The 15,277-nt window shown below is 34.8% G+C and overlaps 2 protein-coding genes across 2 annotated transcripts in view; one reads left to right on the forward strand and one right to left on the reverse strand.

Annotated features, from left to right (window-relative positions):
* nphp3 (nephronophthisis 3) overlaps positions 1-4,524 on the forward strand; it is a 35,831-nt gene extending 31,307 nt beyond the window's left edge. Inside the window, exons 27-28 of the mRNA XM_051098130.1 lie at positions 5-120; positions 1,966-4,524. Coding sequence (XP_050954087.1) covers positions 5-120; positions 1,966-2,131 — 282 coding nt within the window. The 3' untranslated portion in view covers positions 2,132-4,524. The remainder of the gene's footprint in view (positions 1-4; positions 121-1,965) is intronic.
* Positions 4,525-4,627: 103 nt separating this feature from the next.
* On the reverse strand, positions 4,628-15,157 carry uba5 (ubiquitin-like modifier activating enzyme 5). Its single transcript, XM_051098131.1, has 12 exons — positions 14,876-15,157; positions 14,718-14,763; positions 14,544-14,633; positions 14,204-14,313; positions 11,874-11,960; positions 11,689-11,773; positions 10,677-10,781; positions 10,375-10,502; positions 9,844-9,979; positions 9,061-9,136; positions 8,861-8,967; positions 4,628-5,228 (listed from the first exon to the last, which is right to left on the reverse strand). Exons 1-12 carry the CDS (start codon positions 15,022-15,024, stop codon positions 5,151-5,153), a joined length of 1,197 nt encoding a protein of 398 aa, XP_050954088.1. The 5' UTR covers positions 15,025-15,157; the 3' UTR covers positions 4,628-5,150.
* Between the last annotated feature and the right edge of the window lie 120 nt (positions 15,158-15,277).

Below are 15,277 nucleotides of genomic sequence, written 5' to 3' on the forward strand. Positions count from 1 at the left end.
ACAGAAGCAGCACAGTGATGCATTGCCTTTGTACGAGCGTGCTCTAAAGGTATATGAAGACAGTCTCGGCCGACTGCACCCTCGTGTTGGAGAGACTCTGAAAAACCTGGCTGTACTCAGGTTAGCCATATTTTATTAGCTCAAATGTACCAGTTAGATTCAGATTAAATACATGGCAGCATTTGGAGTCTTCACAAATGTCGTCATCTGAAACCTTCACAACAAAAAACAAAAAGAGGCTTTCATAGTTCCTAGAACTTTTGGCGGATATTCACTTTACAATTTACACTTTACAATTAGCAATGTATTTATTTCTAGGAACTCTGTTTGGGGAAACTTAATTAGCTCCTACTTTGGAGTAGGGTCTAAATTAGTTCTATAGGAACTACCAGTGATGTAAGCATACACTGGTTGGCCAAACGCATATAAAAACACTGGCTACCCTGCATTTTTAAAAAAGATGTGTAAAAATATTTACTCAAAGAACATCAGATACAGCAGTAATAATGGCATTTAGCTACCTGTTGTCTGCAGCGTCGAGAATGAGTTTTTAGAACTATGCGGTGCAAAAGAGCCTAAATACAGTTGAAGTTTACATTCACCTTGCAGAATCCGCAAAATGTTATTTTACCAAAATAAGAGAGTTCATACAAAATGCATGGTATTTTTATTTAGTACTGACTTTAATAAGATATTTCACATAGCATTTACATATAGTCCATGAATTTATAAAAATTACCCCTTTCAGAAGTTTACATACGCTTGATTCTTAATACTGTGTTGTTAACTGAATGATCCACAGAATGTTTTTTTGTTTAGTGATAGTTGTTCATGAGTCCCTTGTTTGTCCTGAACAGTTAAACTGCCTGCTGTTCTTCAGAAAAATCCTTCAGGTCCCACAATTTTTTTGGTTTTTCAGCGTTTTTGTGTATTTTAACCCTTTCCAACAATGACTGTATAATTTTGAGATCCATCTTTTAATACCGAGGACAACTGAGGGACTCATATGCAACTATTACAGAAGGTTCAAACACTCACTGATGCTCCAGAAGGAAAAAACAATGCATTAAGAGACAGGGTGTAAACTTTTGAACCGAATGAAGATGTTACATTTTTCTTTTTTCTTCATTTAGTACTGATCATCAGAGCTACAGAATATACTTGCATGTTTCCCAGAAGACAAAATAAGTTAAATTTACCCTAATTTTTTAAATTTTAAATTTTAAGGTTTAAATTTAAATTAAAAAAGTTTTCACCACGGCTCTTAATGCATTGTGTTTCCTTTTGGAGCATCCTCAGTGTGAAAAGATGGATCTCAAAATCATACAGTCATTGTTGTAAAGAGTTCAAATACACAAAAATGCTGAAAAAAAAACAAAGAATCTGTGGGACCTGAAGGATTTTTCTGAAGAACAGTGGGCAGTTTAACTGCTCAGGACAGACAAGGGATTCATGAACATCTATAAACAATAAACAAAAAACCTGTGGATCATTCAGGTAACAACACAGCCTTAAGAATCAAGTGTATGTAAACTTTTGAACAGGGTCATTTTTATAAATTCAACTATTATTTTCTCTTGTGAACTATGTGTAAATGTCTTTTATGAGAAATATCTTATTCAGTTCAGTACTAAATGAAAAAAATAACATGCGTTTTGTATGATCCCTTTTATTTAGGTAAAAAAATTAACATTTTGCAGATTCTGCAAGGTGTATGCAAACTTTTGACTTCAACTGTATTTTTAATGTTTAAATACAGAGTGTCTCAAGGATCTGTTTTGATTACACATGTTGCCCCTTGGGCACATTACATTTTGTAAATATTGTTTTTAATGTAAATAATAGAGGAAAAGTAATTAACCATATCTAGAAATCAGAATTTTAAGTAAGTAACCACAACCATCCAGAACAGTCTAACAACCTCATAACAACAACAACAAGGTAACCATTATCTTATTTTCTCAGCTATGAAGAGGGAGATTTCGAGAAGGCTGCTGAACTATATAAGCGAGCAATGGAAATAAAAGAGGCAGAGCCATCTCTGATTTGCGGTAAGGCCCCGTCACGCCACTCATCTAGTGGCGACACCTTTAGCCTGCGAAGTCCTGCCCTTCCTCACACCTCAAGGTGACATCTCTACCCCTCAAGACTTACCTAAGGTGAACTCTTACCTTTATTACTGAAGCCATATTGGCCACACTTGCTGTGTACAGGCCTGTGCTTGAAGTCTACATGGAACAATCAAATATTCATAGTAAGAAAATATTGGGATGCAACTTGGCTCTTAATTTACAGTATAAATCATCAATGCTTTAATGTATCATTCACTGCCACTGGGTTTAAACAAGGTGCTTTCGAGACAAAAACCTTTTATACGTGTGATTTTCAGTGACTGTTGAAACACAGCACTCATTAGCATCAACATACCAGTGACATTTCAAATGCACTGCTGTTAAATTGTGAGGTGTGGTAAAGTAGTTTAATAAAGTTACTATTACCAGAATAGTGTTATTTATGGAAGGCCATCTCAGAGTTAAAAAAAAAGATACTTGTAAGATGTTTATGTCAACATTTGGGAGATGAGATATTAAGTTGCTTTAGTGATATGTGAAGTCACAATTACAAGGTATAAGGTCACAAATGCAAGAAATAAAGTCTAAATTAAAAAATAATAAGGTTGCAATTATGAGAACTAACACTAAAACCACGAGATATGAAGTCACAGTTGCAATAAATGATGTTGCTATGAGGAATGAAGTAATTTAGAGAAATAACATTGTAATTTGGGATGCGTTGTAACAATTATGTTACAGAAATTTGCAATTGTGACAGAAGAAGATACGAAACTGGCAGCAGCGAGAAAATAGCATCACAATAACAAGCCATGAAGCCACAGTAACGAAATGTGAAGTTGCAGCTGCAAGAAATAGTGGCGCAATTATCTTTTTTCCTCTCTCAGACGGCAAAAGGCCTTCATAGTTATTGATTGTTCATGCAATGCAAAATATTATTTACATTTTCTCTCTATTTACTTGATATACAGTTGAATAGGTTTTTCTTCCAATTATCACTACGACAGACTTTTTTATTATAAACTTGAGTACAAGTCGAACAACTGGGTTGAAGTTCAAAATGTTATTTGAAGAAATATAATTACCTTTGTATTTTATACAGTGTCAGTATTAATCTTTTTTGAAAGCACTTTTCACTTGCATGGTACAAAAACTTTTTGGAAACATATGAAGAGTTAATTTGCAAACACATAACTCACATGATAACAGTTTTTTATTGTGTTACTTGTTGTTTATTGTAAACTTGTTTTATTGTTTAAAACAACCCACCTGCAGTTTGATATTGGAATGCAGAATAAAACAAACATGATTTTTCGAAATTAAAAAAAAAACAAAGTTATCTGTTTTTGCAAATGAACTCTTCAAAAATAGTCACAGGGCATGTAAACTGAGATGCCGGAAGGCTGATGTGTGAATTTCAATACGTTTTTTCAGGTTTCGATCACTGCTTGAGCATATGCAAATCACTCTGAGCACAATTAAAAGACAAAGTCAAGCATAATGAAAGTTGGCATTGTTTTCGAGCTGCAGTACAATGACTTCTTAGAAACATGTAAAATACGTGGTCTAGAATGTTGCAGACTCTCAGCTCCTTCCTCTGTCTATTAACTTCTTCTTGTCATGCAAAAATAACCTTCAACATCACCTTAAAATGCAGAACTGCACCAGTATTACTAAAAGACAGCTGTCATGCATAGCCATACAAAAGACAAAAACATGATATCAAGATACAGATAATCAATAAAATGAGTCTTATTGTATTCAATATGCTATTTATTGTATAGGTCTTACATTTTCAATTGGGAGCATTTTAATGGTTCAACACCACCACAGAACACAAGCATGTGCAATAATTTATGCATAATGAGTGTCAATAAACGTAGTTTAGTTTATACAATGATTGTTCATATGAAAGTGCATCTACAGTATGAGAGATCCATATGATGACACATTTTGTATCTAGAAATGGTACTGCTGTTTTTTGAATTGTGTGAATTGTCTCTAATGTGAAATACCTTGCCATATTTCATGTGCCTAGTTTTGATGGATAATTGTTAGGAGGGAAATATGTAATAAAGGAATACGACTATAAAACACTAAATGGATGCAAAATAGTGAAAGTGCCAAACTCCAATTTCTGAATGTCTGGAAATACTTACGATTTGTACAACTACTCGGAAAGGTGCTAAAGCAGTCTAACGTGCCTCATTTTTGTAGCGAAACCATCTTTGAACTGTTGGAAATGTGCCAATTATTTAATAACTTACTCTTAAACTTCCATCATGGCTTGTATTACATCACATTGTTGTCTTACAATTTGTGCCAGGACTTAGAGACATTTTATTCACTGCCAAAAGAAGTGTATTTTATACCCAGAGATTTCTAATGCACATGATCCATGCACAAAATATTATTGTATCATCTACCAATAAATGTGTAACAATGAAACTAACAGTTGTTGAGGTTTTCTCAGTGCAGAGGAAAACAGTTTTTACAACTATCGCTAAGCCATTTTTGCATACTGATCTACTAAATTAAATGCAGGAAAAAGAGTGTAATGTAACAACAATAAATTTATTTTTTTCATTTGCATTATTACATTGTTATACCATTCAATACAGCAGTCAGAATCAGGTTGACAATGAAATGTCTGAAAATATTTTTGTGATGTTCTTTATAACATCTGGCTGGGTGTCTGCAAGCACATACAGTATTAGACATGACAATGATATATTCTGATCGTGTGAATGTTTCTCTCACATAGCTGTTGACAACAGCTATTTAAAAACAGTCGCTCAGATTAGTTCTGTTAACCATCCCATGCCAACTCTGAAACATTAACACTATGAAAACAAAAGAGTAATGGCAATTCAGTATTAAGACTTTCAGTTGAAGTAAACCTGTAAACATCTTGTGTTACAGCCTGCTTGCAAAAACAGAATAAAAAACTAAATCCAAACTCATTTATGATGAGACCTTAGATGTTATATTAAGTACAAAACAATGAGTTTGTCTTTAGTGTCTGTGGGAGAGTTTTGTCTGAGTTCAAGGATGTCATTTTCCTTTTGCTTGTTCCCTTTACATCTTTTTCATCTGAGCCATCAGCTCTTCTAAACTCTGGTCTGTTTCCTCCACTGTCTCCCCTGATGACCCATCCTGGCAAAGAAAAATAAAACATGGAATATTACACATACATGGTAGTAAAAACCATAACCATGGCTGCATTAATTATCAAAAATACAGGAAAAACTATGGGAGCTTGTTTCCGCCCCTAAATAAAAAAAAAGGTAATTGCGACTTTTTAATCTCACAATTCTGACTCTTTTCTTGCTATTGCAAATCTGTATCTCACAGTTCTTTTTTGCTCAGAATTGCATGATACAAATTGTAATATACAAATTTGCAGTTCTCAGAAATAAACTCGCAATTCTGAGAATAGAGTCAGAATTTCAAGCTAAAACGCAATTCTGACTTTTTTTCACACAATTACAAGTTTATGTCTCAATCCAGACTCAGAATTATGAGATATAAACTTGCAATTCTAAGAGAAAGTCGGAATTGTGAGTTTATATCTTGCATTTATGACTTTATAACGCAATTGCGAGTTTATATCACAATTCTAAGAAAATCTGTATCGCACAATTCTGAGAAAAGTCAATTGCAAACAGTGGTGGACAGTAACGAAGTAGTTTTACTTTTGTAGTTGTACTTTAAGTATCTGTACTTTACTGGAGTAGTTTTATTTTAGGTAACTTTTACTTTTACTTCACCACATTCCAAAGCACAAGATCACACTTTTTACTTCACTACATTTTATAAAACATATTGTTACTCCTTATAATATTATCACATGCTCCAAGACGCAGAAGCGGTGTCTGGTTCATGAACAAACTGATTCTTTTCAATGAACCTGTTAACATTGGTTTGCAAATCACACCGAACGATTCATTCACGAATTGGAATGATCCGATTGCAGCTGTTCTCAAGTCGGCAACTTACTGATTCAAATGATCCGTTTAGAGCGAGTCTCCAGTGAACTGAATTCACTAGTAAGAACCAGGAGATCTTGTGAGCGCACGCGACTGATGCTGCAAAAAGTAAGTTATTAATGTCGCATTTTAGGTTTAATTATTGTAACTGAAAATAATATTTAGTTCAAAACTGTCAGTTGTTTGTAAACTAAATCTGCTGAAAAGGGTGATCTGTTTAAGCCCACTGAAATACTTGAATTCACACACATCAACATCAGTGTCTCTATGTTTTGGGCCAAAAAGCGAAATATTAAAATAGCACAGATTAAATAAAATAACTCATGCATGTTCATATTCCCCGCTGCTGTAACGTTATCAGTTTTATTAGTCCTATGTGGCGTCTGGTTTTCTATTGTTTATTAACAGTATACATTTTTTTTTTTATTGTTTGGATCAACTAGCTGAGTAGACAGATATGAATGTTTATTCATTACCATACTGAAAATAAGTAAATATTGTTAGCTAATGCTAACTGTCTAGCTAACAAGCTTACTGGTGCTAGGTTGAGGTAATTTTTAGATATAAAGTCCAAATATTTTTATTCAACTACCTAGATAGATTACATCTTAGGGAAAAAGAAAGGATGTGATGTTCAGAACATGGTAACTACAGTAATTATCAAAGTGGGAAGTAATGCCTTTGAAATGTTCTTCCTAACTCCTATTCTCACGTCATATAACTGTGAAGTTCTCCAAAACAAGCTTTACAACACTTTTTTTCTTACTGGTGAAAATTAGATGTTCAAATCTGTTTTCTCTCAGGTACATCGCAGTGTAAACTTCACATTGAATATTTCTACATCACTCTCATCAGCATAGTCCACATCAACAACAAAAATAGATCTTTTAGACTCTATATAGTGGTTATTTTGGGAAATTTTGAGCATTAATAATATGTTCTAATATAAAATTAAATTAAGTACTCTATATAAAATTTCTAAATAAATTTATCAGTATTTTTTTACTTTTTTATGTATTTTTAGTAGATAAAAAATTGAGTACTTTCATTCGAGTAAAATTGAAAAAAGGAGAACTTTTACTTTTACTGGAGTTTTATTAATATTTTATTACACTTATCTGTACTTTTACTCAAGTACTTGATTAGTGTACTTCGTCCACCACTGACTGTGAGATGTAAACGTACAATTGCAAGAAAAAAAGTCAGACTTGTGAAATGAAACTTTTTTCCTCGCTAGTGTGATTTTGTATCTCAATTCAGATTTTTCTTCTCGTAATTTTGAGTTCTCGCAATTCTGACTTTTTATCTCAGAATTATGAGTTTTATTATCCAGTTTTGAGGGGGAAAAAGACTGGTAAGTTCTCAGAATTGAGAGTTTATATCTCACAATTGCGTGTTATAAAGTCACAATTGTGAAATATAAACTCACAATTCTGAGAAAAAAAGTCAGAATTGTGAGGTTATATCTTGTGATTCTGACTTTTTAACACACAATTACAAGTTTATATCTCTCAATTCCGAGAGAAAAAAAAAAAAAAAAATTATGTGTATGTATCGTGCAATTCTGAGAAAAAGTCAGAATTGTGAAAGTTGCAATTACCTTTTTAATTAATTAATTTTAATTAATTAATTTTATTTAATTAATTAATTAATTAATTTTAATTAATGGTGGCTTCCATAAAACAACAAAAAAAAAACACTAATACTGTCAAATATTTTGACAATGTAAAACAACTGTTCTATTTCAATAAATGTTTAAATGTAATTTATTCCTGTGATGTAAAGCTGAATTTTCAGCATCATTACTACAGTCTTCAGTGTCACATGATCCTTCACAAATCATTCTAATATGCTGAATTGGTGCTCAAGAAACATGCTGCTTAATATTTTTGATAATTAGAAAGTTCAAAACAACAGCATTTATTTAACCCTTGTGCAACCTTTTGGACATTTTTTGGACAAAATGCTATTTTTGTTAAGGGACTTTCATTCTATTAGCAAGGCTTCAAAATTTTACCATTTTTTACCAGATGGTGCCGTTTTTTCAGGTTTGGCCTATAAAGCAAATACTCGCTTTATTCGTGTTTTTTTCTTCTGTATATTATAGAGCCAATTGGATAAATAATGCAGCTATAATTGTGTGGGTGTGTTGGTATGGATGTCAGAGTGTGGTTTGTATGTGTGTCATTAAAAAAAAACAAAATGTGTGTGTGCGTTCTTGTTACGTTCTTGATAAAAACTCTGTGTGACCCAGATAACAACCTCAAATTTGAAACACAGCTTGTTTAGATTTATGTCTTTGATTTTCTAGCAGGTTTAGAATGCAACATGTTTCATAAAATAAATATTTTATATAAAATATAAAATATGCTTTATATAAAAGCATTTTCATAAACTTGGTCAGTAATCTGCCATGGGTCTTCTTTAAAATGAGGCCAAACTTACGTCTGTGCTCCCACGCTTCAAATTATGACACTTTTTTTTTTTGACATGGACATTTTTGTCCACTATGGACCTATGTGTGTAACTTTTTTTATTAATGCACAAGGGTTAAAATTAAAAATCCTTTGTAACAAATATATTTAGTGTCGATTTTGATCAATTTAATAGTAATACTTTCTCAAATATTTGAATGTTAGTGTTATCTGTCAGGTAATTGCATTTTATGTCATCATAGGATGTTGGAGTTATTATTAAAATTATAAGCATCTGACCTAAACAAAAAAAAAAAACTGCATCAAATATGCAGGAAAAATCCTGAATAACCAAAGTGTTGTGTTGTATTTCAGTGGGTCGTACTTTCTCAGGTATGGTGTAGGCTACAGTAATGCCCTCTGGTAGATCTGGTACTGGTCCTGATGCATCCTGTAGCTCTGCCTCTGACACCTCTGACACCAGCTCAATGCCTGGCAGAAAAAAAAACATCACGTTCAAGCTTACATAATATTTACAGATTTGTATTTTATGAATGATGAATCTTTCGTGTGTGGGACGCCAACCCCATTCATTGTCCTCATGCACCACTTCCTCTTCTTCCTGTACCACTTCCTGCTTCGGCCGTTCTGCTTCTTTTTTCTGGAGTAAGGAAGGAATAACAGATTATATTACTGTTAATATTAATACTTCACTGACTTTTGTCACAGTATGCCTTTCTTTACCATCAGTGATTAAACAGCTTGCATAAAAACTGTCACTAATAGTTTGGAATTTTGTAAACCAGGGGTCTTCAAACTCAGTACTGTAGGGTTGGTGTCCTGCAGAGCTCCAACCCTTGTTAAACACACCTGAACCAGCTAATCTAGGTCTTACTAGGCATACTAGAAACTTCCAAGTTCCAAGAAACTTCCAAAGTTATGTGGAGGCAAGTTGGAGCTAAACCCTGCAGGACAGTGGACCTCCAGAACCAAGTTTGGAGACTACTGTTGTAAACCCGAAAAAAAAGTGATGTTCAGCAAATCTGAAACTACATCAAAGACATGTAGTTACAGAAAATACATTTAAAAGAAACTAAAATGTAATATACACTTAAAGAAATTATAATACATTTAAATTAATAGAATTAAGGGGGGAAAAAACGTTCAAAGACTCAAGAAATAAAGTTCCAGAATGAAGAACTTACGAATGTTGTGGTCAAATAATATTTAAAAATTATTTATTTTATTAATCAATAAAACTATTACTTTTACTATACTTATTAAACTATCAAGGTGTAAAAAAAAAAATCCAGATTAGCTGTGGCACATAAAAATTAACGTTTATGTTTGCATTTGTAGGAGTGTCACCTTGTACTCATCCTGTTGTCGTCTGCAGTGTCTGTCGTCACACTGTGGGTTGGCCTTCATTGCCATGCTCGGGAAGAAATCCTGCATGGCATTGTAACCCAGGTAATAACTCACTGTCCCGAACCCCAATAGATACCTACAACACAGACAATTTAATTCCAGACCAAGTCCTTGGAAGTTGACAAGGCAAGACCTCTGAGGATGTGAAAAGACCATGAGCTGATGGGTTTGGCTGGTTAGTTAGCATGGTTCACTTCGGTTCAGTTACAAAAATGGCTTTATTTTGCCATCTAATGGCATCTGTGTGATACTACAGCATTTATTATCCACTAGACAAAGTAATCAGTGTAACTAAACTGAAATAGGATACATCACAGTTAGGCCTGTGCTTATAGTGTAATCTTAACCATGTAAAGTGAGATTTAGAGACCTTGAAAATTTGCATATCAATATGATAAAGTAAGCTTTATAGGGATGAAAACAGCATGGTTAGTCCAGTGCGGAATCATCAGGATTGTGATGAGGTCTTACTTCAAGACATTCTGCACAAGGAGTCCGGCGACCACTCCCATTGTGGTGGGCAGGCTGGCAGCACACACTCCGTCCCTCTTCAGCGTCTTCTCGTCAATATTTGCAGCCACTACGAGGGGAGGTGCACACTGACACACACACAAAACAGGATCAGACCACTGTTAACCTTTCCCAGACAGAAAGTCTATAAAGCTGGTTTATGAAACAGTAACTAGAAAACAGAAGTGGGTACAACCATATGAAATGGTTTTTAAGATCATAATTCATAGTATGTGTCTTGGGAGTGTGAGTGTGTGTCATACAGCAAAACAGGCAGTTTCTCCAGGGATGATGAGCTGGATGTGTCCAGAAACGGCATTCTCACTGACACCTGACTCCATCCAGATCTGACCCAACTCATTACATGCCTATAAGAGAGAAACAAAGATGTTTAAGTTTCATATTTTCACAAATAAAAAAAGATTAAATATACAGCGAGAAAAAGTTTTGAACACTTCACCATTTTTCACGGAAATATATTTCTAAAGGTGCTGTTGACACGAAATTTTCACCAGATGTCGATAACAACCTGAGCAATACAAACACACTAATAAACAAATAATTTCAGAAATTAAGTTATGTCCAATAAAACAAAAAAACACGGGGAAAAAGTATTGAACTACTGAAATTCATTTAATACTTAATACTACAACAGCCATTGTTGGTAATGACAGCTTCAAGAGGCCTCTGTATGGAGAAACTAGTTGCATCCATTGCTCAGTCTTCAAATCTTGAATGTTCTGTGGGTCTCTTCTATCAACTTTATGATCTTTAGTTCTTATTTTCTATTGGATTCAAGTTAGGTGATTGGCTGGGCCATTCTAGCAGCTTTATTTTCTTTTTCTGAAACCAGTTGAGTTTCCTTGGCTGTGTTTGTGATCATTGTTTTGCTGAAATGTCCATGCTTGTTTCATCTTCATCATCCTGGTACTGTAGGTGTTGGGACTGAACCAGCTAATATTAATTTCCACTGACAACAGCAAGATTGCTTTCTAATTACTGATAGATTTCAGCTGGGGTCTTGGCTTTCCATGTCTTTTTGCACCTCCCTTTCTTCATGTGCTCAATACTTTTTCCCTGTGTCATTCCAATTTATTACACATAACTTAATTTATTTTTGTTTTGTTTTCTTTGTATGTATGGATTGCTTGGGCTATTAGCGACATCTGGTGAAAATTTCAAGTCAACAGCACAAATACGGAAATATATTTACTAAGAAAAATGGTGACGTGTTCATTTAATAGTTACACATGCAGTTTAATATCAAAAACTCACTGTATTAATGGCCATCCGAGCTTCAAAGTTATCAACACAGCTGAGGACCAAATCTACAGGCTTCCCCTCCTCAATGCCTCCATGACTGAAACAACAAAGCAAGACTGTTTATCATAGCCATATTGAAAATAAGAAGGAAACTTTGAGCTTACTAAGGTATTAAAAAAAAAAAAAAAAAAAATCACCTAATGCGGTCCATGAAATGCGTGAAGTTGTCCATTGTGGTGATGTTGTAATTGTGGGTCTCAAAAGCAACATCTGGATTAATGTTCCTATGCAAGAAAACACAGCATTAAAATGAGAAATGTCAGCTAAAATTGTCAATTAACCCTTTAATATCTAATTTCTAATTCACGTCACAGTTAAAATAAAAAAAGAAAGAAAATTAGAGATAGCTGAGATTAATTTTTATTAAAAACACTTAATAAGTAAGTTTGATAAGCAAATTATCTTAGTTGTTAAATACAGTTTCTACCAACCAAAAGCAATGACTAAAGTGAAGTAGTTTCTCTAAGAATTTGGAAACAGTGATTCATGCTTTTATTTCTTTTATACTTGACTAGAAATATCAGTAATGCATCACAATAAGAATGAATAATAAACTTAATTTTAATTCAACATTTACTAATGCATTCTTAAAATTAGAATGTGTGCTTGTTAACAACAAAGATTAATAAATACTGTAATAAATGTATTGTTCATTGTTGATTTATTTAGGTTAATACATTACCTAACATTAATTAATTGTAAAGTTTTACTGGCAAAATATCTCATGCTGATTAAAATAAATAAATCTCATGAAGAAACATTTCTTATTATTATTAATGTTGAAAATGCTTGTGCCGCTTAATATTTTGAAGCTTTTTTCAAGATTATTTGATGATAGAAAGTAAAAAAAACAACAACATTTTTTTGAATCTCATATATCTGAGGTTCTGCAATACTATAAATGTCTTGACTGTCACTTCTGATCATTCCTGCTATATACAGGTGCATCTCAATAAATTAGAATGTCGTGGAAAAGCTGATTTATTTCAGTAATTCAGCTCAAATTATGAAACTTGTGTATCAAATAAATTCAGTGCACACAGACTGGAGTAGTTTAAGTCTTTGGTTCTTTTAATTGTAATGATTTTGGCTCACATTTAACAAAAGCCCACCAATTCACTATCTCAACAAATTAGAATATGGTGACATGCCAATCAGCTAATCAACTCAAAACACCTGCAAAGGTTTCCTGAGCCTTCAAAACGGTTCACTAGGCTACACAATCATGGGGAAGACTGCTGATCTGACAGCTGTCCATAAGACAATCATTGACACACTTCACCAGGAGGGTAAGCCACAAACATTTATTGCCAAAGAAGCTGGCTGTTCACAGAGTGCTGTATCCAAGCATGTTAACAGAAAGTTGAGTGGAAGGAAAAAGTGTGTAAGAAAAAGATGCACAACCAACCAAAAGAACCTCAGCCTTGTGAGGCTTGTCAAGCAAAATCAATTCAAGAATTTGGGTGAACTTCACAAGGAATGGACTGGGACGCTGGGGTCAAGGCATCAAGAGCCACCACACACAGACGTGTCGAGGATTTTGGCTACAGTTGTTGTATTCCTCTTGTTAAGCCACTCCTGAACCACAGACAACGTCAGAGGCGTCTTACCTGGGCTAAGAAGAAGAAGAAAGAGACTGTTGCCCAGTGGGTGGAGAAGCTCATAGCCCAAGTTGCTTGAAGACCAGTGTTAAGTTTCCACAGTCTGTGATGATTTGGGGTGCAATGTCATCTGCTGGTGTTGGTCCACTGTGTTTTTTGAAAACCAAAGTCACTGCACCCATTTACCAAGAAATTTTAAAGCACTTCATGCTACCATCTGCTGATCAGCTTTTTAAAGATGCTGATTTCATTTTCCAGCAGGATTTGGCACCTGCCCACACTGCCAAAAGCACCAGAAGTTGGTTAAATGATAATGGTGTTGGTGTCCTTAACTGGCCAGCAAACTCACCAGACCTGAACCTCACAGAGAATCTATGGGGTATTGTCAAGAGGAAAATGAGATACAAGAGACCAAAAAATGCAGGTGAGCAAAGAAACCTGGGCTTCCATACCACCTCAGCAGTGCCACAGACTGATCACCTCCATGCCACGCCGAAGTGAGGCAGTAATTAAAGCAAAAGGAGCCCCTACCAAGGACTGAGTACATATACAGTAAATGAACATGCTTTCCAGAAGGCCAACAATTCACTAAAAATGTTTTTTATTGGTCTTATGAAGTACTCTAATTTGTTGAGATTGAATTGGTGAATTGATTAGTGAATTGGTGGGTTTTTGTTAAATGTGAGCCAAAATCATCACAATTAAAAGAACCAAAGACTTAAACTACTTCAGTCCGTGTGCACTGAATTTATTTAATACACGAATTTCACAATTTGAGTTGAATTACTGAAATAAATGAACTTTTCCACAACATTCTAATTTATTGAGATGCACCTGTATGTTAAGATGATTAACCTCCAATTTACCTAAGAGTGTGTTCTGCAGCCTCAACTTTACTGAGCCCTGCCTGATGTGGCTGGAAGAAGAGGCGGTTCATGTTGGCCAGCTCCACCTTATCATAGTCAAACAGCAGCAACTGCAGGGGAAGAAATCACAGACACAGCAAAAAGAGGCATGACAGTCTGTTACTGCAGAGCCAAAGCATGTCTCTGGGGTTTATGCTATTGGCTTCCCTCCTGTACTCAGATTGGCAACACACACCACAAGAATACGGGGCTTGAAGAATGGACCAAATTGGTGCATCTTTACATTTGATTTATACATATTATATATACACACTAAGGAATGAGGAAAAAGGTGCATTACCTTACCAATGCCACATCTGGTGAGCATTTCTGCAGTGACACTCCCCACTCCTCCAACTCCCACCACTGCTACAGCATACGAGCGGATTTTCTGAAAATGACAGCAGGTGGATAGTGGTCATCTAAACTGGAACAATCAGTTAACGCTATAAAAGTCTCTTATACACATGTTTACCTCATAGTCTTGAACTATGCCCATCCTTTTGAGTGCCATCAGACGACTGTGAGATATTAAACATAATATTAAAGTGACCGTCGTACCGGTTTAGTCTTCCATATGTTCAGAAACAAGTCAGTGATAATACACATCCACAGCAACATCAAACTGCTCACCTGTATGGATTTGAGTCTACGACTTCAGCACTCATTTTGTCAATCTTTGGTCTGAGATGATGTTCAGCATCACTTTGCTTCTGTTTGGATTTAATTAGTTCATTTTCTAACTCACGGATTCGCAGCTTTAGTTCCTCAACGGTAGCCATTTCTTCTGTGAAAATCCTGATTGATAAACACGAGTTGAAATAATCCGGTGGGGGGAAATAAAGTACAGGAATGATTAAAATTAATGTACACGTCTGCACTGTAAGAAATCAGCTGGCGAAGAATGTGTCTGGATATTGAGTCCGGAATGAAACACAGAGTTCACAGGAACGAAAGTTCCCACAATGAATGATTCCCGCAAGTCGTCCGAACAGTTATGTTAAAGTTAAACGAACTGTTTAAAACACACAGGCG

This window comes from Labeo rohita, chromosome 24 (assembly GCF_022985175.1).
Source record: "Labeo rohita strain BAU-BD-2019 chromosome 24, IGBB_LRoh.1.0, whole genome shotgun sequence".
Classification (NCBI taxonomy): Eukaryota; Metazoa; Chordata; class Actinopteri; order Cypriniformes; family Cyprinidae; genus Labeo; species Labeo rohita.

Excerpts from the sequence above, each read along its gene's own strand:
- uba5 (XM_051098131.1), bottom strand. The coding sequence starts at position 15,024 with ATGGCTACCGTTGAGGAACTAAAGCTGCGAATCCGTGAGTTAGAAAAT. Across the intron at positions 8,968-9,060 it reads GCATGAGGACAATGAATGGG|GCATTGAGCTGGTGTCAGAG; the intron begins GTTGGCGTCCCA and ends TTTTTCTGCCAG. Across the intron at positions 5,229-8,860 it reads CCTACACCATACCTGAGAAA|GATGGGTCATCAGGGGAGAC; the intron begins GTACGACCCACT and ends TTTCTTTGCCAG.